The sequence below is a fragment of the Phocoena phocoena genome, chromosome 2 (assembly GCF_963924675.1).
Source record: "Phocoena phocoena chromosome 2, mPhoPho1.1, whole genome shotgun sequence".
NCBI lineage: Eukaryota > Metazoa > Chordata > Mammalia > Artiodactyla > Phocoenidae > Phocoena > Phocoena phocoena.
In genome coordinates this window covers 113,189,564-113,212,752 of record NC_089220.1, presented here as the reverse complement: position 1 = coordinate 113,212,752, position 23,189 = coordinate 113,189,564, and the positions used below count along the sequence as shown (strand labels likewise).

Here is a 23,189-nt window from a genome sequence, read left to right as displayed (position 1 = left end):
CAGAAACAAAAGAAATACTACAGATCAGTATGAAAAAGAAAAAAAATGTTATTACAGTGGGCAAAGGATAAGGCTATTTGCAGAAGAGGCAATCTCAATATCAAAAATGAAAAAAAGATGAAAGGCATTCAATCTCGCTGGAAATTAAAATTAAAATCTCAATATAATATATACAATTTTATAGTTACAAGACTGGCAGAAATGAAAAGGTCTGACAACATCAAGTGTCACTAAGGTTGTGAGGTTAAAGGAACCCTCGGGTAATGCTGATGGGAATGTAATTTGGTACAACCACTTTGAGAAAAACGTGGTGCTAGCTGATAAAATGAAATGATGTGCATAATCCTGGCACCTAGCAATGCTTCTCCCAAGTATCCACCACTGAGCATTATTTTTCAAACGCAGGTTGCAACCAATTTTTCATTCGTCAAGAAATCAATTCAGTAGATTGAGACTAACTTTTTTTGAGACCATTTTTTAATGAGATAGAATAGACTAGGATATACCAGAATGGATTGCAGTAAGGGTAGGTATAGTCATGAAATGCTTGTTTCCATTATTTATAATGTGTTCATATAAATATGTATTTAATTACTGGGTTTCAATGTACATTTTATTTATTACTATAGATTATGGCTAAAAAATGTCTGAAAGCCACTGTCCTGGAGAAATTGTTATAATTATGCACAAAAAGACATGTACAAAAATGTTATTTCTTCTTAACGACAAAAAATTAGAAATAATATTAATGTCCATAAAGAGAAGAATAAATATTTAGTTACAATCACACAGCGGGATACTATATAACAATGGAAATTAGTGAACTGGAGCTACAGGTATCAACATAGATAAATCTCAAAGCATAATAAAAGCAACTTACAGAAGATATGTACAGTTTGATGATATCATTTACAGAACACTTAAAAGCATGCAAAATAATTACTTCATTGTTTAGGGGTATATATATGGGATTGTTTAGGGATATATACAGGAAAAGGAAAAAGACATGCATAGGAATAAACACCAAATTCATAACTGTGGTTACCTCTGCAAAGGAGGGAGGGAATGTGTTGGAGAAGGGTTACATAGTAGGCCTCAACTATATTTAAAAGGATTTTATTTATTAAGTTCATTGGTGGACATACAAATGTTTGTAATATTATTTCCTATTCTTTGGGAATGTCTGAAATGTTTCATAGTTTTTTAAAAGGGAAAGATACCATATAAACTTAAAAGACATTTGGTTAGAAATTTATAAAGTTTCCAAGAAAAAGATCAGTGAATTTAATACAATAAACAATGACTTTTCTATATCGAAAATACCAGTGAAGAAGGTTTCTGATAAGATGGTAAAGTAGGTAATGCCTTTGTTTCATCTCCTTCCCAAGATTCAATGGGTGAAACAAACATAAAATACACAAAATGAGTGAAAGCATGGAAATGATATAAATAAGAGAGCTATTAATAGATCAACATTTTTGATGAATTTCAGGAAGGTGGAAAGCAGATAGGATCTTATTGGAGATAACCCTGAACAGAGAAAACTGTGGCTCAGAACTGGCAGGAGAGATGTTGCACTGCAAATGCAGCGATTCCTTCCAAAAGAATGCCATCTTCCACGCTCAGAGTCAGTACATACAAAGAACAGGCATGGACTATGGGTAACTGTGGCTAATCAAGTACATGTGTTATTAAAGATCTGTCTACTCAACAGCCATTCCTGGAACACCAGCAAACCCACCCCACCCCCAGCCCACTCCCACCCCTGCCATGCACACACGCATTGGGTAAAGAGCAGCTGGCTGAAGAAAACCTCAGCTAAAGCCTCAGGATCTGTTCTCTAGCAAACAGTATCAAGGAAGGATGGACAGCATGGGTATTTTATCTACGGAGATGGTTAATAACTGCTACAGTAGAACCAGAGGGGGAAAAGGAATGGCAATTTCAGCTGGCACAAAAGTTACTGAAGTCCTTCTTACCCACACCCACACACATACACAGAGTAGTTTTTCTTATTTTGGCATTACACAGTGAGGCTGCCTATTCCCTTCCACTCACGCTAAAGGGAGGTCTGCCAATGTGTGGGATTCAACAGCTTACACAAATCTAGTGATCATTCTAGGGAGAGATTTTATGGTTAAAAAGACCTATTCAGCTGCACAGGAGAGCCAGCCACTCCTTAACATAGTCCTTCATTTAAGGATTACCAGCTATTGAGGAAAATCAAAACCATAAGAGAAAAAGAGGCAAAAAGAATTAGTATGATAACTGACCCTGGAAAAAAGAAGAGACACTTAAAAAAAAAAAAAAAGAATCCTCAGATTTAAAAGTCTCTTGGCTCTTTTAGGAAAAGGATGCTTCAAAAAAGAAATAGAGGGCTTCCCTAGAGGTGCAGTGGTTGAGAGTCCACCTGCCGATGCAGGAGACATGGGTTCGTGCCCCGGTCCAGGAGGATCCCACATGCCGCGGAGCGGCTGGGCCCGTGAGCCATGGCTGCTGAGCCTGCGCATCCGGAACCTGTGCTCCGCAACGGGAGAGACCACAACAGTGAGACGCCCGCGTACCACACAAACAAAAAAAGAAATAGAGCTGGAAAAGTTTCTGATCTTTTCTTACACATATATTAACAATATCCAATCAATTAATATGCATGATACTTATTATCATGATAATTCTACCATATGTATAATACTTAATAAATCTTTTTCACTTTTAGAAATTAAGACAATTTCCTTTTCCATAAGATGTTTACTGCTGCCTAATCTATGAACAGTAAAGATTAGACATAACACTCAATAGAAAATTCAGTAAGCAAATTCCTGGATGTGTATTATACATTTTCCAAATGAAAGACAAAACATAGACAGGAATATGCTAAGGCCGATAGATTTCTGTACTCCACTCTACCAAAGCTTTTTGGATTCTTACCATACCCAATGTCCCTAGGACAGATTAAGTCCAGTCTGAACAGTTCTAGAGACAGCAATGTAACAGATTAATATGGGTGTCTTTTAAAATAAACAAGCCATTTCCAATATTTAAATCCAATCTGGGGAAAGAGCTGGCAGAATTTAGAGTTTCTGGGATAAATCCATGTCTTAGAAAAGGTTCTGAAATTATCCCAACCTCCTAGAAGATATGAGCATTACTTGGCTCAGACTTTCTGGGAAAATTTCAAAATGAAACCAATCTGTAAAATGAGGCCTAGAGATAAGGCATCATCTGTCTCCCAGCTTTTTCCAGTGTACCACTTACAGTACACTTAACTATTTACTAAGGAACTCAATGTCTTGAAAAAGTTAAGAATCAGATTTTACCTTTAAAAGTGCTTAAATGATACCCAAAGAAAACGTAATGTAGTTTTTCTATTGCGTGTAAACAAAGAAAACTTGTTAAAAGAACAAATGTTTTTATAAATCCTCAGATGTCTTCTTGGCCTGTATCATGTCATACAGCTGAAAGTCATATTTCTAGAGCTCTTCATATATGCACAAGTTCAAAATACCTGAGCATCAAGCTGTTATTTAGTTGCTAAACTTGAATAAAACTATAAATCTAATGAAGTTCATCCTCAGAGTTCCAGAGTAGCCTTTCTATAGTTTTGTCCCCACAATGCCAACTCTTCCTCCTGCTCACATGCCAGCTTTCTACCATATTTATATCCTTCTTCAGAGCCAGCAAGCCAAAAGGACTCTAGAGATGATTTAGCCCTATGTCCTCATTTTAAAGTAATCTGAGGCTTACAGAGTTAAAGTGATTTACCTAACGTCACACAGATAATGAGAGCTGAAGCAGACCTGCACTTAGCCTCTCATATCCTATGTAACAATGCTCTTTCCACCATACCAAGCTGCCTTTGAAAAACTGCAAAGAATATATTTATGCATGTCTTCAAAGCCCTCAACCACTCCTCTCTGTGCCTTTTCCCTCTCAGTGCAACAAGTTATCAACTTTCAGTCAACAACAACCTTCTTTCTTATTAATTCTATTCCTATAACAACACAGGAAAGGATTCAGTATTCATTTACCACTAGTTGATTCATTTACTGATAACATTTGTGCTCCTAATGTTACATTTATCTTTTAGAATGGAAAACACCACGACACTTCCCAAATCAAAATATTATAAAGCTTAACAATTATATCCGCAATTTAAATTCAGAAAGAAACTAAATCACTTCAGATTCTTACTTTGCAGAAAGCAATGCTATAACATTTATTTCATTCCCTTAAAAGAAAAGCCAGAAATCACATATTGATTCCATTTTAATACTCACCACAAAAGTGATCTGATTGTGTCGCAGGTTAAGCTCAGTTAGTGAATCCAGCCCATTAAGATTATCAACATGACTTAAAAGGTTCCTGGCAAGATTTAAAACTCTCAAATCACACAAATGATTGACATTTTCAATTTTGGTAATCTGTTAAAAAATGAGTAAGGGATGATTAGCAGGCATAAATCTCAGGTGTGCGTGTTATAAAAATAAAAGACATAGTCATTGAATTCAGTGACAAGTTTATATGAAGACATTTCAAAATCTATTTCCAGTCTCCTCTATTGTAGATATTATGAAGTTACTTAACTTGTGAAGATTAACTAACAGAACATATTTTATAATTTGACCATGGTAAGTATATTTTATCAAATAATCAGTAAGTCCATTGTTTGGGCATCTCTAAGCGCCCAACACTGTGTCAGGTCCCATGAAGGTGAAGAGAAATACACGTACTAGCTGTGAAATAGAAACTGTGAGCCCAAGGCATAAGCTCACAAGGTTTTGATCAAACAAGACTACCTTTTGAGAGAAAAGGCAAGGAACAGGAACGATACCAAGTTCCCCTTGTTAATTCTCCATTTATACTGCAGGATCCTGAGAGCAATTAAGAGTCTGAATGGAAAAGATTCAAGGAACTACGATCCCCAGTAGAGGGTGAGGATGGATATTCCTTACTAGTGAATCTGCTTAAGAGAGGAGACAGATAATGTTTAGGCAGGGCACAATATGGTGGACTTGAATTATGGAATATACACATGCACATAAGCACTGAACTGCAGCAGAGGGATCTGAGCTGCGCAAGTAAGGATAAGTTAAAGGGTACAGCCCATGAAATGATGAGAGCCCAGCATGATTTTCAGCCCCACTGCTGCAATACAACAAGCGTAGCGCAACGGGATGAGTTTCCACGTGACCCAGAAATAGGGCTTCTTGCAGAGGGCTTCAACCTTTTAATGTAATGTACTTAAGCAACAATGAGCTATACACAACACTTTTCTTCTGAACATTAAAACAAATTTCACAATCACTGAAGATTAATTTTCTCATCTGTATTGCCATCACAATATTATTTGAAATTTTATCTTTAACACTTCAAAGCAGATATTCGCTAAAATAGCCTTTTTTTAAGATTTATAATCCAGTTTTCTATGATATTGTTTGGACCTTCTCTTATATTCGAGAAGTACCGTCTAGATTCCACCTACATTCAAGAGGAGAAACCTAAGTATATTTATCGCAAATTCAATAATATATAAAGATAACATATGATCATGCTTTAAAATTTGTCCTGAGATTTTTGGCGTAACTAATGTAAAATGAAAATAAAATCTGTAAAAGAAGAAACAAGGTTATCAGTATTTGCAGATTACAGAACTGTACAGTAAGACATAGACAAAAACATTTCAAAACTAAATAGGTGACAGAATTTAAAATGTACAGAATCAGCAAAAAGTAACACAGACACTGTAGAAAATCAATAATAACAGCATAAGCTTGAGAAATTCTACTAAAATACTAAATAAATAGAGATAGGTATATGGAAAAAACAATATGTAAATATATACATAAAGCTTTTCTGAACTCAAGAAAGATAAATATACAGAATGAAGGGGTACATAACCTGTATATGGTGTATTCTCCCTTCTGCTAATAATCCTGGGACATTTCTTTTAGAAAACTACCTTTCTCCAATTCTATTTGCTCCTGGTGGGACATATAATTAGAATGCCTACATTTTAGTTTGGTCACTCTGACAAGAAACGTTGTTAACTCTTATATATAGGTATCAATCTGTAATTTTAAAAAAGTCACTGGGGATATTGTTCAGCTTCTTGGTTTGCAATCAGACAGGTCAGAATTGTGTGCAGCATCTCTGATGGAACAGTCTGTTACTTCTTGCAGCCAGGGACAAAGTCACAGGCATAGAGCAAATGACAGAAATTTCAGAAAAAAGGTGGTGTAGGGTGAGAGCAGCGTTCTTGATCAGTTAATAAATTTCACAGCCAGAAGAAGAGATGATAGGAATGTTCAAAAGCCTAATCTTGGGTCACACTGATAAGAGAGAGTCTCAAGGTAGACAGCAGAGCTTTTTAGTATGTCTAGGAAAGCTGGATACTCCAGTCTTATGTATGTGTATACTAGTAACCCAGACTGCTCTATCTGGATAAAGACAACCTTCCTACTCAGCAATAGGAAAGACATCTGCTTCCAGGCAAGCAACCACAGAAAGAGTCAGCTCTCCCTGAAGGAAAAGATGTCACTGAAAGAAAAGATTCTTTTTGAAGCACATTTGTGTCCATGTTAAAACAAGCGTTTACCAAGAGAACATTTTCTGGTAGACAAAAAAAAATCTAGGTCATAAACTGAGAGTCAACCTCTCATATTCCTCTGTATTCTTTACTACTCACATACAATCAATTGCTAAATCTTAATGTTTTTCATTTTTAAATATTTATCCAATCTGCCCCCTTGTTATATCCCTATCGCTACAACTTTAAGTTGCCATCACTTCTCACCAAGATTATTGAATTAGTCTCTCAGCTGTTCTCTGTCTCCAGTTTCACCTCCCCTCAACTCTTTACATTCTCCAAACTGTTTCTTGAACACTATCACTATTCCTATCAATGTTTTCACATCCATAAACCAATTATATTTCATTTCACAATGTACATCACATATCATTTTTATTTCCAATGGAAGTAAATTCAAAACACAAAAAATAGTCACTTAATTTTCTTCTAGTTTTTTAACTACCTGATGCTATTTTTTTAGAGTTGCATGTTGTTTCAACTTGAATAGTGTATCTCCTGACTTTTTAGTCACCAAGACTGTCTTTGCTTTGAAATACTCCAAATTTTTGTTTATTGGATTTAAATATTTGAAACAAGACTCAGATTTTCATTTAACACATAACACATAACACAGGTCAGCTAACAAGGTAACAAGGTGACCTGGTCTAATATTTAGACCAAGTGATACATTATCCATTTACCAGTTGCTCTCTTATAGATCTTGGGTAATGCCCAGGAATTCTTAAAGGTATATTATAATATAAAAATGACATAAATCTTATTTCTCATATATACATTTTAAAATAAACTTAAGAAAAACATTGCTACCATAAAATGTTTCACTTATACTGATGAATGGCATTTAAAATAGTGGGTTACAGAAAGATAAAATAGCAATTCCTTACCGTGGCATATGAAAGCCTTCCACAGTCTGGCCTTAAACCTACCTCTCTTGCCTCATCTCTCAGCATCCCTCAACATGTGCTAAATTCTCCAGCAGTAAAATATACTTATCATGTTGTTTTTAGTCTCAGTGCCTTTAGATATGATGCTCTCTTACTGACAAGACGCTAATTCTTCTTCCTTTTCCACCACCATCTAACTAACTGGGTAACTTTCCCTCTACTAGAGTGATACCAACCAGCCTGCAGAGCTGGACAATTCCCAGACACCAACACTCCTCCCTCTGAGTGCACACACAGGCAGACATATAGATGGGGCTGGGATGAGATGAGAACCCAGCAGATGTGGCCTATCTAATACATCTATCAAGGTTTTATTAATTATATTAGCTTTTCAACAAAACAAGTAGGACTAACAGCTATTAGAAGGCCTAAAGAGATCACACTGAGGTTTACACCTGACCAACTGCAAGTGGGAGATTTGTTCTCAACAGGCAGGGACTCCCAGATCACCCCAACATGTACACTTACCACCTCAGGAGAGATTTTACCTGCTGCATGAGTATGTAGCTCATGTAGCTATTTATAAATAAGTACTTATATTGCAAAGACTAAAATTTAAATGTTAAGAGCAAAGGGTTAAAAAACAGCCAAGATGCTCTGCAAGAGAAGAATAAGGAGAGGGAACATAACAAACCAGACAGAGAAATTAAGACAGACAAATACATGGGTAGACAAACTAATCAAAATGGAATAATGATCCCAGGTTATATAGTAATCACGGAATTAGAAATCAAAACCATAAGGGGACACCACTTTACACCAATTCAACTGGCAAAAATTAAGAAGTCTGAAAATTCCAAATGTTGAAAAGGATGTGAAGCAACAGGATCTATTATGTGTTACTGGTGGGAGTATAAACTGGTACAATCACTTTGGAAGACAATTTGGCATTAACTTTTAAAGTTACACATTTAAGTAACCGGTGACCCATCAGTTTCACTCCTAGATATATACCCTAGAGTACATATGATGTATGGAAGAAACATGTACAAGAATGTTCTTAGAAGTACTATCCTAACAGGAAACAAAACCCAAACAAACAAAAAGGAATTGACCCAAATGTCTATCAATAATAAAACAGAGAAAAAGGTTTCTGTGTAATCAAACCATGGAACATAATAAACTACAGCTATGTAGTCAAAATAGATGAAACTCAGTAACATAATGTTGTATCCAAAAAGCAAACACTGATGACAATATATAGTTTGACACCTTTTTTTTTAAATTAAAAGACAATACTACTAAACAATATATTATTTAGACACTTATATATGTGATCAAACCAACTAAAAACACCAGTAAAAGAATGATAAATGTGAAATCCAGAATAGTGTTGTCTTGGAATAAAGAAGGAACACTTAAGTAGAAGAAAATCATTAGTAATATTCTAGTTCTTGGGTTGGGGTCGGCTATAAGTTAATAAAAGACTAAATAAGAATCAAAATTGTCATAACTATAAGAATTCTAAATGTTTTGTAAGTTTTATCTGTCACTTACCACTGAGGAATTACCAAACCTTACATAAATGAGCTTAATACCAAAGCTAATTTCACTGAATCAGTAAAGTAACTTTGGAAAAATTCAACACAAGTGTAATTCTTAAGACTTTCAAACGAAATTTCCTAGAGCTTTTTCAAATAAGAAAGAAATGCAAGGGCTTTAACAATACCTGATTTCCATGAAGGTCCAAGACATCTAAGCTTTTTAGATTCTCCAGATTTGAGATTTTCTTGATTCTGAAAATCAGAGTAAGCAGAGTAGAAATACAGATGTACCACATCTATTGTAAATCAAAAACTCTAAGGCATAACTCATTTTCATTTATTCTTTCTAGATAGATAGGCAGGCAGATAGACAGACAGACATAGAAATATATAGAGAAAGAAATTATATAAAATTATATATTAAAACCTTTTTTTCATTGATTTAATTATAATGTTAAAGATGCAGTCCCATTGGGGAAATGTCCCAAAGTCAGCTTGAAAGTCCTATCTTTAGGAAAGAACAATTCTACTTCTAGGAACTATAGCACAAGGCACTTATTCAAGGCAAATCCTTTCACCTTAGAATACAGCCTAAATTCCTTACCTCAGTCCTCAAGGCCCTAAACTCTCTGACTACTGACTCTTCCTCCAGCTTATCTCCTACCAAGACTCCAGCGCACCCAGTCACTCTGCTCCAGCCACAGGAGCTTTCTTGCCATCTCTAACTTGACAAATTCATTTCTGCCTAGGGTGTTTACCCTTGCTGTTCCTTCTTCCTTAATGTTCTTCCCCCAGAACTTCACATGGTTGGTTCACTCCTTCACGTTATTCAAGTCTTGGCTCAAATATCTTCTCGAAGCAGCCTTTCCAGATGACCCTATCAAAAAGAGCTCTTGAGGAGACCTTCAAGATGGCGGAGGAGTAAGACGCAGAGATCACCTTCCTCCCCACAGATACACCAGAAATACATCTACACGTGGAACAACTCCTACAGAACACCTACTGAATGCTGGCAGAAGACCTCAGACCTACCAAAAGTCAAGAAACTCCCCACGTACCTGGGTAGGGCAAAAGAATAAAGAGAGACAAAAGAATAGGGACGAGACCTGCACCAATGAGAGGAAGCTGTGATGGAGGAAAGGATTCCACACACTAGAAGCCCCTTCGCGGGCGGAGACTGCGCGTGGCGGAGGGGAAAAGCTTCGGAGCCGCAGAGGAGACCACAGCAACAGGGGTGCGGAGGGCAAAGCGGAGACATTCCCGCACAGAGGATCAGGGCCGACCAGCACTCACCAGCCTGAGAGGCTTGTCTGCTCACCCGCCGGGGCGGGGTTAGTGCGCCACGGCTAGCCGGGAGGGAGTCCAGGGAAAAGTCTGGGCTTGCCAAAGAGGCAAGAGACTTTTTCTTCCCTCTTTGTTTTCTGGTGTGCGAGGAGAGGGGATTAAGAGCGCTCCTTAAAGGAGCTCCAGAGACGGTCGCGAGCCGCAGCTAAAAGCGCGGACCCCAGAGACCGGCATGAGACGCTAAGGCTGCTGCTGCCACCTCCACCAAAAAGCCTGTGTGCGAGCAAAGATCACTATCCACATCCTCCTTCCAGGGAACCTGTGCAGCCTGCCACTGCCAGGGTCCCGGGATCCAGGGACAACTTCCCCGGGAGAACGCACGGCGCGCCTCAGGCTGGTGCAACGTCACACCAGCCTCTGCCGCCGCAGGCCCGCCCCGCACTCCGTGCCCCTCCCTCCTCCCGGCCTGAGTGAGCCAGAGCCCCCGAATCAGTGGCTCCTTTAACCCCATACTGTCTGAGCGGAGAACAGACGCCCTCTGGCGACCTACATGCAGAGGCGGGGCCAAATCCAAACCTGAGCCCCTGGGAGCTGTGAAAACAAAGAAGAGAAAGGGAAATGTCTCCCAGCAGCCTCAGAAGCAGCGGATTAAAGCTCCACACAACTTCATGTACCCTGCATCTGTGGAATACATGAATAGACAACCAATCATCCCAAATTAAGGAGGTGGACTTCGCGAGCAAGATTTATGATTTTTTTCCCCTTTTCCTCTTTTTGTGAGTGTGTATGCTTCTGTGTGAGATTATGTCTGTATAGCTTTGCTTCCACCATTTGTCCTAGGGTTCCATTTTTTTTTTTTAATTTTTTCTTTTCTTAATAATTACTTTTTTATTTTAACAACTTTATTATATTTTATCTTATTTTATTTTATTTTATCTTCTTTCTTTCTTTTTTTCCTTCGTTCCCTCCTTCCTCCCTCCCTCCCTCCCTCCTTTCTTCCTTTCTTTCTACTTCTACTAATTCTTTCTTTCTACTTTTTCTCCCTTTTATTCTGAGCCGTGTGGATGAAAGGCTCTTAGTGCTGCAGCCAGGAGTCAGTGCTGTGCCTCTGAGGTGGGAGAGCCAACTTCGGGACACTGGTCCACAAGAGACCTCCCAGCTCCACATAATATCAAACGGCGAAAATCTCCCAGAGATCTCCATCTCAACACCAGCACCCAGCTTCACTCAACGACCAGCAAGCTACAGTGCTGGACATCCTGTGCCAAACAACTAGCAAGACAGGAACACAACCCCACCCATTAGCAGAGAGGCTGCCTAAAATCATAATAAGTCCACAGACACCCCAAAACACACCACCAGATGTGGCCTGCCCACCAGAAAGACAAGATCCAGCCTCATCTACCAGAACACAGGCACTAGTCCCCTCCACCAGGAAGCCTACACAGCCCACTGAACCAACCTTAGCCACTGGGGACAGACACCAAAAAAAAACGGGAACTACGAACCTGCAGCCTGCAAAAAGGAGACCCCAAACACAGTATGATAAGCAAAATGAGAAGACAGAAAAACACACAGCAGATGAAGGAGCAAGATAAAAACCCACCAGACCTAACAAATGAAGAGGAAATGGGCAGTCTACCTGAAAAAGAATTCAGAATAATGATAGTAAAGATGATCCAACATCTTGGAAATAGAATAGAGAAAATGCAAGAAACATTTAACAAGGACCTAGAAGAACTAAAGATGAAACAAACAACAATGAACAACACAATAAATGAAAGTAAAAATACTCTAGATGGGATCAATAGCAGAATAACTGAGGCAGAAGAACAGATAAGTGACCTGGAAGATAAAATAGTGGAAATAACTACTGCAGAGCAGAATAAAGAAAAAACAATGAAAAGAACTGAGGACAGTCTCAGAGACCTCTGGGACAACATTAAACGCACCAACATATGAATTATAGGGGTTCCAGAAGAAGAACAGAAAAAGAAAGGGACTGAGAAAATATTTGACGAGATTATAGTTGAAAACGTCCCTAATATGGGAAAGGAAATAGTTAATCAAGTCCAGGAAGCACAGAGTCCCATACAGGATAAATCCAAGGAGAAATACACCAAGACACATATTAAGCAACCTGTCAAAAATTAAATACAAAGAAAACATATTAAAAGCAGCAAGGGAAAAACAACAAATAACACACAAGGGAATCCCCATAAGGTTAACAGCTGATCTTTCAGCAGAAACTCTGCAAGCCAGAAGGGACTGGCAGGACATATTTTAAGTGATGAAGGAGAAAAACCTGCAACCAAGATTACTCTACCCAGCAAGGATCTCATTCAGATTTGATGGAGAAAGTAAAACCTTTACAGACAAGCAAAAGCTGAGAGAGTTCATCACCACCAAACCAGCTTTACAACAACTGCTAAAGGAACTTCTCTAGGCAACAAACACAAGAGAAGGAAAAGACCTACAATAATAAACCCAAAACATTAAGAAAATGGGAATAGGAACACACATATTGATAATTATCTTAAATGTAAATGGACTAAATGCTCCCACCAAAAGACACAGATTGGCTGAATGGATACAAAAACAAGACCCATATATTTGCTGTCTACAAGAGACCCACTTCACACCTAGAGACACATACAGACTGAAAGTAAGGGGATGGAAAAAGATATTTCATGCAAATGGAAATCAAAAGAAAGCTGGAGTAGCAATTCTCATATCAGACAAAATATACTTTAAAATAAAGACTATTAGAAGAGACAAAGAAGGACACTACATAATGATCAAGGGATCGATCCAAGAAGAAGATATAACAATTGTAAATATTTATGCACCCAACATAGGAGCACCTCAATACATAAGGCAAATACTAACAGCCATAAACGGGGAAATCGACAGGAACACATTCATAGTAGGGGACTTTAACACCCCACTTTCACCAATGGACAGATCATCCAAAATGAAAATAAATAAGGAAACACAAGCTTTAAATGATACATTAAACAAGATGGACTTAATTGATATTTATAGGACATTCCATCCAAAAACAACAGAATACACATTTTTCTCAAGTGCTCGTGGAACATTCTCCAGGATAGATCATATCTTGGGTCACAAGTCAAGCCTTGGTAAATTTAAGAAAACTGAAATTGTATCAAGTATCTTTTCCGACCACAACGCTATGAGACTAGATATCAATTACAGGAAAAGATCTGTAAAAAATACAAACACATGGAGGCTAAACAATACACTACTTAATAACAAAGTGATCACTGAAGAAATCAAAGGGGAAATCAAAAATTACTGAGAAACAAATGACAATGGAGACACGACCACCCAAAATCTATGTGATGCAGCAAAAGCAGTTCTAAGAGGGAAGTTTATAGCAATACAATCCTACCTTAAGAAACAGGAAACATCTCGAATAAACAACCTAACCTTGAACCTAAAGCAATTAGAGAAAGAAGAACAAAAAAACCCTAAGGTTAGAAGAAGGAAAAAAATCATAAAGATCAGATCAGAAATAAATGAAAAAGAAATGAAGGAAACGATAGCAAAGATCAATAAAACGAAAAGCTGTTTCTTTGATAAGATAAACAAAATTGATAAACCATTAGCCACACTCATCAAGAAAAAAAGGGAGAAGACTCTAATCAATAGAATTAGAAATGAAAAAGGAGAAGTAACAACTGACACTGCAGAAATACAAAAGATCATGAGAGCTTACTAAAAGCAACTCTATACCAATAAAATGGACAACCTAGAAAAAATGGACAAATTCTTAGAAATGCACAACCTGCCAAGACTGAATCAGGAAGAAATAGAAAATATGAACAGACCAATCACAAGCACTGAAATTGAAACTGTGATTAAAAATCTTCCAACAAACAAAAGCCCAGGCCCAGATAGCTTCACAGGTGAATTCTATCAAACATGTAGAGAAGAGTTAACACCTATCCTTCTGAAACTCTTCCAACATACAGCAGTGGGAGGAACACTCCCAAACTCATTCTACAAGGCCACCATCACCCTGATACCAAAACCAGACAAGGATGTCACAAAGAAAGAAAACTACAGTCCAATATCACTGATGAACATAGATGCAAAAATCCTCAACAAAATGCTAGCTAACGGAATCCAAGAGCACATTAAATGGATTATACACCATGATCAAGTAGGGTTTATCCCAGGATGCAAGGATTCTTCAATATATGCAAATCAATCAACGTGATACACCATATTAACAAATTGAAGGAGAAAAAACATATGGTCATCTCAATAGATGCAGAGAAAGCTTTCGACAAAATTCAACACCCATTTATGATAAAAACCCTCCAGAAAGTAGGCATAGAGGGAACTTTCCTCAACATAATAAAGGCCATATATGACAAACCCACAGCCAACATCGTCATCAATGGTGAAAAACTGAAAGCATTTCCTCTAAAATCAGGAACAAGACAAGGTTGCCCACTCTCACCACTGTTATTCAACATAGTTTTGGAAGTTTTAGCCACAGCAATCAGAGAAGAAAAGGAAATAAAAGGAATCCAAATCGGAAAAGAAGAAGTAAAGCTGTCACTGTTTGCAGATGACATGATACTATACGTAGAGAATCATAAAGATGCTACCAGAAAACTACTAGAGCTAATCAATGAATTTGGTAAAGTAGCAGGATACAAAACTAATGCACAGAAATCTCTTGCATTCCCATACACTAATGATGAAAAATCTGAAAGTGAAATCAAGAAAACACTCCCATTTACCACTGCAACAAAAAGAATAAAATATGTAGGAATAAACCTACCTAAGGAGACAAAAGACCTGTATGCAGAAAACTATAAGACACTGATGAAAGAAATTAAAGATGATACAAATAGATGGAGAGATATACCATGTTCTTGGATTGTAAGAATCAACATTGTGAAAATGACTCTACTACCCAAAGCAGTCTACCAATTCAATGCAATCCCTATCAAACTACCACTGGCATTTTTCACAGAACTAGAACAAAAAATTTCAGAATTTGTATGGAAACACAAAAGACCCCGAATAGCCAAAGCAATCTTGAGAACGAAAAACGGAGCTGGAGGAATCAGGCTCCCTGACTTCAGACTATACTACAAAGCTGCAGTAATCAAGACAGTATGGTACTGGCACAAAAACAGAAATATAGATCAATGGAACAGGATAGAAAGCCCAGAGGTAAATCCACACACATATGGTCACCTTATCTTTGATAAAGGAAGCAGGAATGTACAGTGGAGAAAGGACAGCCTCTTCAATAAGTGGTGCTGGGAAAACTGGACAGGTACATGAAAAAGTATGAGATTAGATCACTCCCTAACACCATGCACAAATATAAGCTCAAAATGGATTAAAGACCTAAATGTAAGGCCAGAAACTATAAAACTCTTAGAGGAAAACATAGGCAGAACACTGTATGACATCAATCACAGCAAGATCCTTTTTGACCCCCCTCCTAGAGAAATGGAAATAAAAAGAAAAATAAACAAATGGAACCTAATGAAACTTCAAAGCTTTTGCACAGCAAAGGAAAGCATAAACAAGACCAAAGACAACCCTCAGAATGGGAGAAAATATTTGCCAATGAAGCAACTGACAAAGGATTAATCTCCAAAATTTATAAGCAGCTCATGCAGCTCAATAACAAAAAAACAAACAACCCAATCCAAAAATGGGCAGAAGACCTAAATAGACATTTCTCCAAAGAAGATATACAGACTGCCAACAAACACATGAAAGAATGCTCAACATCATTAATCATTAGAGAAATGCAAGTCAAAACTACAGTGAGATATCATCTCACACCAGTCTGAATGGCCATCATCAAAAAATCTAGAAACAATAAATGCTGGAGAGGGTGTGGAGAAAAGGGAACCCTCTTGCACTGTTGGTGGGAATGTAAATTGATATAGCCACTGTGGAGAACAGTATGGAGGTTCCTTAAAAAACTACAAATAGAACTACCATATGACCGAGCAATCCCACTACTGGGCATATACTCTGAGAAAACCATAATTCAAAAAGAGTCATGTACCAAAATGTTCATTGCAGCTCTATTTACAATAGCCAGGACATGGAAAGAACCTAAGTGTCCATCATTGGATGAATGGATAAAGAAGATGTGGCACATATATACAATGGAATATTACTCAGCCATAAAAAGAAACGAAATTGAGCTATTTGTAATGAGGTGGATAGACCTAGAGTCTGTCATACAGAGTGAAGTAAGTCAGAAAGAGAAAGACAAATACCATATGCTAACACATATATATAGAATTTAAGGAAAAAAAAGTGTCATGAAGAACCTAGGGGTAAGACGTGAATAGAGACACAGACCTACTAGAGAATGGACTTGAGGATATGGGGAGGGGGAAGGGTAAGCTGTGACAAAGCGCGAGAGAGGCATGGACATATATACACTACCAAACGTAAGGTAGATAGCTAGTGGGAAGCAGCCGCACAGCACAGGGAGATCAGCTCGGTGCTTTGTGACCGCCTGGAGGGGTGGGATATGGAGGGTGGGAGGAAGGGAGATGCAAGAGGGAAGAGATATGGGAACATATGTATATGCATAACTGATTCACTTTGTTATAAAGCAGAAACTAACACACCATTGTAAAGCAATTATACTCCAATAAAAAAAATTTAAAAAAACAAACAAACATAAAGGCCAAAGTCTGCTATTTACTTCCGCGTAAGTTATGGCACTGGAAAGCAATAGAAATAATAAAATATACACTTAATAAATGTTACTTGGTTTGAATAACTGTCAGACTGAATCTCATAAAACAAATTATGACTGAATCTAAATCCATTTAAGTAATCTTTCAAAAATTTTAGTCTATTAGTTTCTTAAGTATTATTCAATTTTGAGTTGCCATCTAAACACCATAGGATTCAACGTTCGTCCTAAGTATAACAAACAAAAACTGATCTGCAAAGATTACCTGTTTTTCCCCAACAGAAGGACACGGAGGGATCTCAGAGTAGAAAGCCCACTAATTTCTTCAATCTGGTTATCATATAAATCCAAGAATATTAGCCTCTGCAGATTAGAAATATTTTGGATCCGAGTTATAAAATTGTGTTGAAAGTTCAACAGACGAAGGTGTTCTTCCCCATCGATGATAGGACATACAGTCAGCTTTTGCCTAGAAAACATTTTTTAAAGTTAATACGGTTCTGATTTAGCAGTCTGCCTCCTCTTACAAATATTAATAGTAGTATCTTCATGCTCCCATGTTGTGAGGAGAAAAAGATAAATAGAACCACTTCTTGCCTCCATGAACTAAGCATTGTAGATCTAAGTGTAATTCACTCATATAAAAGCCAGTATACTTTGGCCAGGGTAATTATTAAAAGTAAGTCTTGTTCTAATTGCATTTAAAAAACGCCAACATTAATTATTTCACATAAAATTAACTTAACATCATCAAATACTCAATGTAATTGCCTTCTGCAGTAGAGGTTGAGATGATTCAAAGAACCATGTCACATAACCAGAGAAGTGCATTTGCCATCAATCCACTGCTCAGGCATTGCTAAGCTAGGAAGTTTGGTTAACCATTTGCTATCAGATATGCACTGCTAAGCTAAAGGTATGCACAGCAGAGATAGTTTCCCTGCTGGTTATAGTTCTAAGGTAAGGTTGAAATCCTTCATCCACCATTCTACTGCTGATACTTTCCTAGATTTAAAGATGGGGATCAAGTCCTAAACATACTTATGCATTCAGAATTTTTTGAGAGTTTATTTTGTCCCAGGTTCTGTTCTAGGTGCTGGAAATACAGAACTAAGCAAAACTCCCAGTGTCTGTGGAGCTTATATTCTAGTGGGAGGAGACAAACAATAAACTTAATAAGTTAAATATTTAATATGTTAGAGGGTGATAAGTGCTAAGAAGGAAAATAAAGCAGAGAAAGGGGCTGGGGACAGTCAGGGTTGAAGGAGTTACAGCTTTGGAGAGGGTGGCCAGGGAAGGCTCTCCCTAGGTGATGACACTTGAGTAAAGATCTGAAGGAGGTAAAGACAGTGAGTCTACAGATATGTGGTGGAACAGCATTCCAGGCAGAAAGAACAGCAAATGCAAAAGGCCTGAGGTTTAAGCATGCTTGGTGTATTCAAGGAGCAACAAGGAGGCAAGTATGGCTGTAGCAGGGTGAGTGAAGGAGACATTAGGAGGCTGTGAGCAAATGAGGTAAAAGGGAACTCAACTGGATAGGGCAGAGAAGCCCATGTGAGAACTATATTTTGAAGTTTTATCTATAGTAGTGTTTTAGAGTATAGTCAAGCTCTTTTACATTATATAGATATAAAATTTCTCCACATACCCTTGGAAGGATAAATTTAAAAACTGGTAACAGTGATTATACCTAGGTAGGAGAACTAAATAGCAGGAAAATAAGAGGAGGGAGAGAGACTTTTGTACCTTTCAAATCTTGTACCATGTCTATAAATTATCTAGTCAAAAAATAAGTTGTCCTCACCTTTCTAGGGTCAACCTGTCTGAGTAAAGAATTTTCTCTTCAGAAGAACGTTGGAGAATGGGAAATGATGGCATTGATGAGCTCACCAAATTAATATGATCACCTATTGAAAATGATATACAAATTACTTGATTAAGAAAAACTTTTAAAATCTTGAAACTAAAGTCACCTTATATTTGGAGAACTCTGGCACCTACAAATATCCTTTCTAGAAAATACACCTTCCATAGCTCTCCATATTTGAAATTAGTTACTAAACGTGAGCTAGTTTCTTTCCTCCTCAAACAAAAACTATGTGTTCTGTGTATACCAAATAATTTTTCCCTTGCCTTATAGATTGGTTGAAAGTATAGAACTACGCTAGTGCTATCTTTATCCCTTTATAACCTGACTCCTAATACTAAATTTTAACTCTCTTATAATTGAGATGATAGTCCCTCATTACCAGATACATTTGGGCCAGGACTATGACAGCCTGGCCGGATTCTGGACTTTGAAGGTGTCTGAATGGAAGAATCTCCAAATGCTGATAAGGAGCTCATGGTAGTTTTCATTTTCAGCCCACATAATTCTGTCACATTTGTTGTGGATGAGATGTAGGATGATTTATTACGAGGTGAAGGGCTTATTACTCTTCCATCTCATTCAAAATATCAAAAAATTTATCACAAAGCTACACAATACATGACTTTGCTACAGGAAATACAGAGAAAGTAGTTTTGGATAACAAATGTAAACCTCACATCATCCATTTTTCTTTGTATGTTCAACTACTATTGGTAGAGAATATTGCAGAGACCAAAGTGGATGTCAATAAATCTTGTACACTTGTAGGTAGGCTTGTAGTTAGGGTCCACAAGGTATGTGACACCCCTATGAGGTTTATAGGTTGTTGGTTGGATATTGCCCCTGCCATTAGGTAGCTTTCAATCTAGTGGACAAACACATATGAAATTAATAAACTATACAGAAAAATATACACAAAATGCAGAATAAAAAAACAATATCTATTTATAATTTCACACATAAATGTGTCTGGTTATTTTTTACTTAAAGAAGATGGTCACAGATGAGTTTTGAGGGAGGTGGATATTAAGATACATTCTAAAGACCTAGAAGAATGTAGAAGAGTTAATAAAAGATGCTGGGAAGTTCCAGAAATGAAGCAATGGGTTGAGCAATGGGTCAACGGTACCAGTTTGAACACCAGAAGAAATCAACTCTATTTCCTTCTACAAAGAGAACATTTCCTAAAAGCAGCAATCGATGCTGATGGGAGTGATAAGTAGTAAAATAGAACTTAAGGTACCACAGAATTCTACTGCTTAAACTGACCAATAAAGCAAAAAGATGAACCCAAGTATAGGAAGCTAACATATTCTTTGGGAAGCCATCTTAAAATCGAGTTCCATATATATCATACTAAAGAAATGTAAAGCAGTGGTATTTGCTAACTTCTCCAGGTATGCAAGATATAAACCAAAGTATCACATACCTCACTTCTTGAACAAAATAATCAGTGCTCACATCCCACTTTTCTGAATATCAGGAAATATCAGATAACTAATAATGATGTTCTAGAGTACAAGCATTCAGAATTGAGATCATGTTCATAAATGAACTGGTCTTGTGACATGACCAGTTGCTAACAAGGTACCCAAGCAACCACGAGTCAGTAAACTGATTTGGAAATCAAAAATTGGATGGTTGGGCTTCCCTGGTGGCGCAGTGGTTGAGAGTCCGCCTGCCGATGCAGGGGACACGGGTTCGTGCCCCGGTCTGGGAAGATCCCACATGCCGCGGAGCGGCTGGGCCCGTGAGCCATGGCCGCTGAGCCTGCGCGTCCGGAGCCTGTCCTCCGCAACGGGAGAGGCCACAACAGTGAGAGGCCCGCGTAACGCATAAAAAAAAAAAAAAAAAATTGGATGGTTAAAAAACAAAAACCAGTGTAAGGATTAACTGATTAAGGATTATCTGGTCAGCTAAATACGATAAAGGAAAGACTTCAAACAACAGACAACCTTGATTTCCCTTGTTAGCATCAGAATTAGGTTTTTAAAATTATTTTGTTAAGGCTTCAAGCCATTCCTCAATTTAGAAGGCAGATTTAATAAGACTTGGGATATAGAGGCAATAATCAAGGAGTAAATTTCACTTACTTCAGTGAATAAAGGAATTTCATCCTCACACTTTTCAGCTCTTATCATACACAGAAGTCAAAATCACCATCTGCATGATGAGCTTACTATCACGATCAGTATGACATACATCATACAATAAATAGCAGGATATGAGAATGATTAGATAGAAAGGCCTTAAAATCCACAAACAAGATACTCTAAATCAGGGGTCCCCAACCCTCAATTGTTAGGAACTGGGCCCCACAGCAGGAGGTGAGCAGTGGGCAAGAGAGCAAAGCTTGCATTACCATGTGAACCACTGCTTCCGTTACCACCTGAATCATGCCCCCACCCCCGACCCCGGCCGTGGAAAAACTGTCTTCCACAAAACTGGTCCCTGGTGCCAAAAAGGTTGGGGAGTGCTGCTCTAAATGACTGGGAACCAGAGTGACTTGCAATTGAAACATTCACATATTTATGTGGATATATAAACACCCACATATATATACAAATATGTGTGTATCAAACACCCACATTATATGTGGAATGTTTCATCCTGCATATGAACTGCACTACTATGTGGCAAAATTTTAATTGAAGCATTTCCTGTTATTGGTGATTTCATGTATCACTATTTAATTCACCAGATATGTAGCTTTTGTCTTCCCAATTAAATTTATAAGCTCCTTGAGAAACGGAGTTCATTTTACATTCTTTATATTCTTTGTAGAATCTAGATTCACTAGGCAATCAGTAAATTAACTAACTGATTTTCCATTATTAAGAGTAAATCAGAAATCCATTTTACATATATTATTTCTGTTAAAAAAGAAAATCATATATTCTTGCATTTTAGTATAAAAATGCTGAATGAATTCTTTCATAATTAGGATCTCAAAGTGTTTAGAGGCATAATGGTCTATGTTTGGTAAGAGTCTTCACTGCACGGCACCCTAGATACATGGATGGTTGGATGGGTGAGTGGATGGACGGAAAGATGGATGGAGAGATGGGCAGTGGGATGGACAGATGGCTGGCTGGCTGGCTGGATAATACAGTACACGGTCATATATGTGTCCACTCAGCCTTACCTTTGAGATTGTTTTAGTAACCAAAATCCTGTTTCTATATTTTTCACGATTTATCATGACCTTAAGAGTCAAGCACTGCCTCTTCCTCTCTATAGACATATTTTAGAATTCTTAATTAAGGGATTTAATCAATTAAGGTCTGGTTAACTGAGATTTTACTGTATAGCAGTCCCTGGCTCTTACAAAATCTCAAGGATACAGGGGTTAACACTTAACATTAATATAAAAAGCCTAAAAAAATCACATACCAAGTTTTAGACTAAGTAGCCTAACTAAAACATAGAGTTTCTTTACTTTGGACTGAGAGTACCACTGGTTAATTTATGGTGACAGGCGATTATATATGTCCAATTAATTTTGAAAAATAAGGATGAGGTAAAATTAATTATAATAATTGGTATCAGAATGCAGTCTATTAGATAGAGATTCCTCAACTTTTCCTGATAAACTGCTACGTATAATTTTTCCAAAGTTTTGTGCCTTTGGAAGAAGAACAGTGAGTACAAAAGTCAAGAAAACAGCTACACACTGTGTGGCCTTCCTTGCATGAAACTGACTGGAACTATGAAGGAGGCACATTTGGAAACAATCAGGTACAAATGTCACACAGAATGAGTTTGAATAAAATCTTTTAATGTAAAAAATAGGTTTATTTCTCCCTAAAGAATTAATCTGTATTTTATGGGTCATTATTTATGTACAAGAGTTTGTTCACAAAATTCAGTGCCGCCATACTATTTCCTCATTAGCAAATATCTAGCAATACTTTAACACTTAAATAAACTTACCTAGCCAGACATACACAAATCTGTCTACCAGCTTCCCCCTCTAACTCAAGAATACCTTGGGAAAAGTATTTAAGTTTTAGAAAACAAATTCAAGATTTATTATCAAAAATGTGAAGGAAATTCACAATACAAACATAAAAAAAATTCCTACTTGAGAATTTTCAGGTTCACATCTATAGCTCTGTGCCTAATACAGTGTCTGGCACACAGTACACACTCAGTAGATGTGTTACTGAATCGAACCAAAAAAAGGCAAGACACATGCTTCTTACACTGTGGAACAGCAGTTAGGTTGATGTCATGTCCAGCAATTGACCAAGACAAGAGTGTAGGATATAGGAAAAAGAAAAGTCATGTCAGATTA

General features: G+C 37.5%; 1 protein-coding gene across 5 annotated transcripts in view; it reads right to left on the bottom strand.

The window, feature by feature from the left end:
- LRRC49 (leucine rich repeat containing 49) overlaps window positions 1–23,189 on the bottom strand; it is a 128,435-nt gene that overhangs the window by 99,635 nt on the left and 5,611 nt on the right. For 2 of the 5 annotated variants that reach the window (XM_065873001.1, XM_065872997.1), the window contains exons 4-9: window positions 21,279–21,281; window positions 19,272–19,466; window positions 18,827–18,929; window positions 17,288–17,491; window positions 9,203–9,269; window positions 4,278–4,421 (exon numbers count right to left, since the gene is read on the bottom strand). In XM_065873001.1, the coding sequence (XP_065729073.1) occupies window positions 4,278–4,421; window positions 9,203–9,269; window positions 17,288–17,491; window positions 18,827–18,929; window positions 19,272–19,380 (627 nt within the window). In that variant the 5' untranslated portion in view covers window positions 19,381–19,466; window positions 21,279–21,281. Of the gene's footprint in view, window positions 1–4,277; window positions 4,422–9,202; window positions 9,270–17,287; window positions 17,492–18,826; window positions 18,930–19,271; window positions 19,467–21,278; window positions 21,282–21,590; window positions 21,652–23,189 lie in introns of those variants that run through there. The other 3 variants (XM_065872999.1, XM_065872998.1, XM_065873000.1) reach the window with 2 other exon arrangements.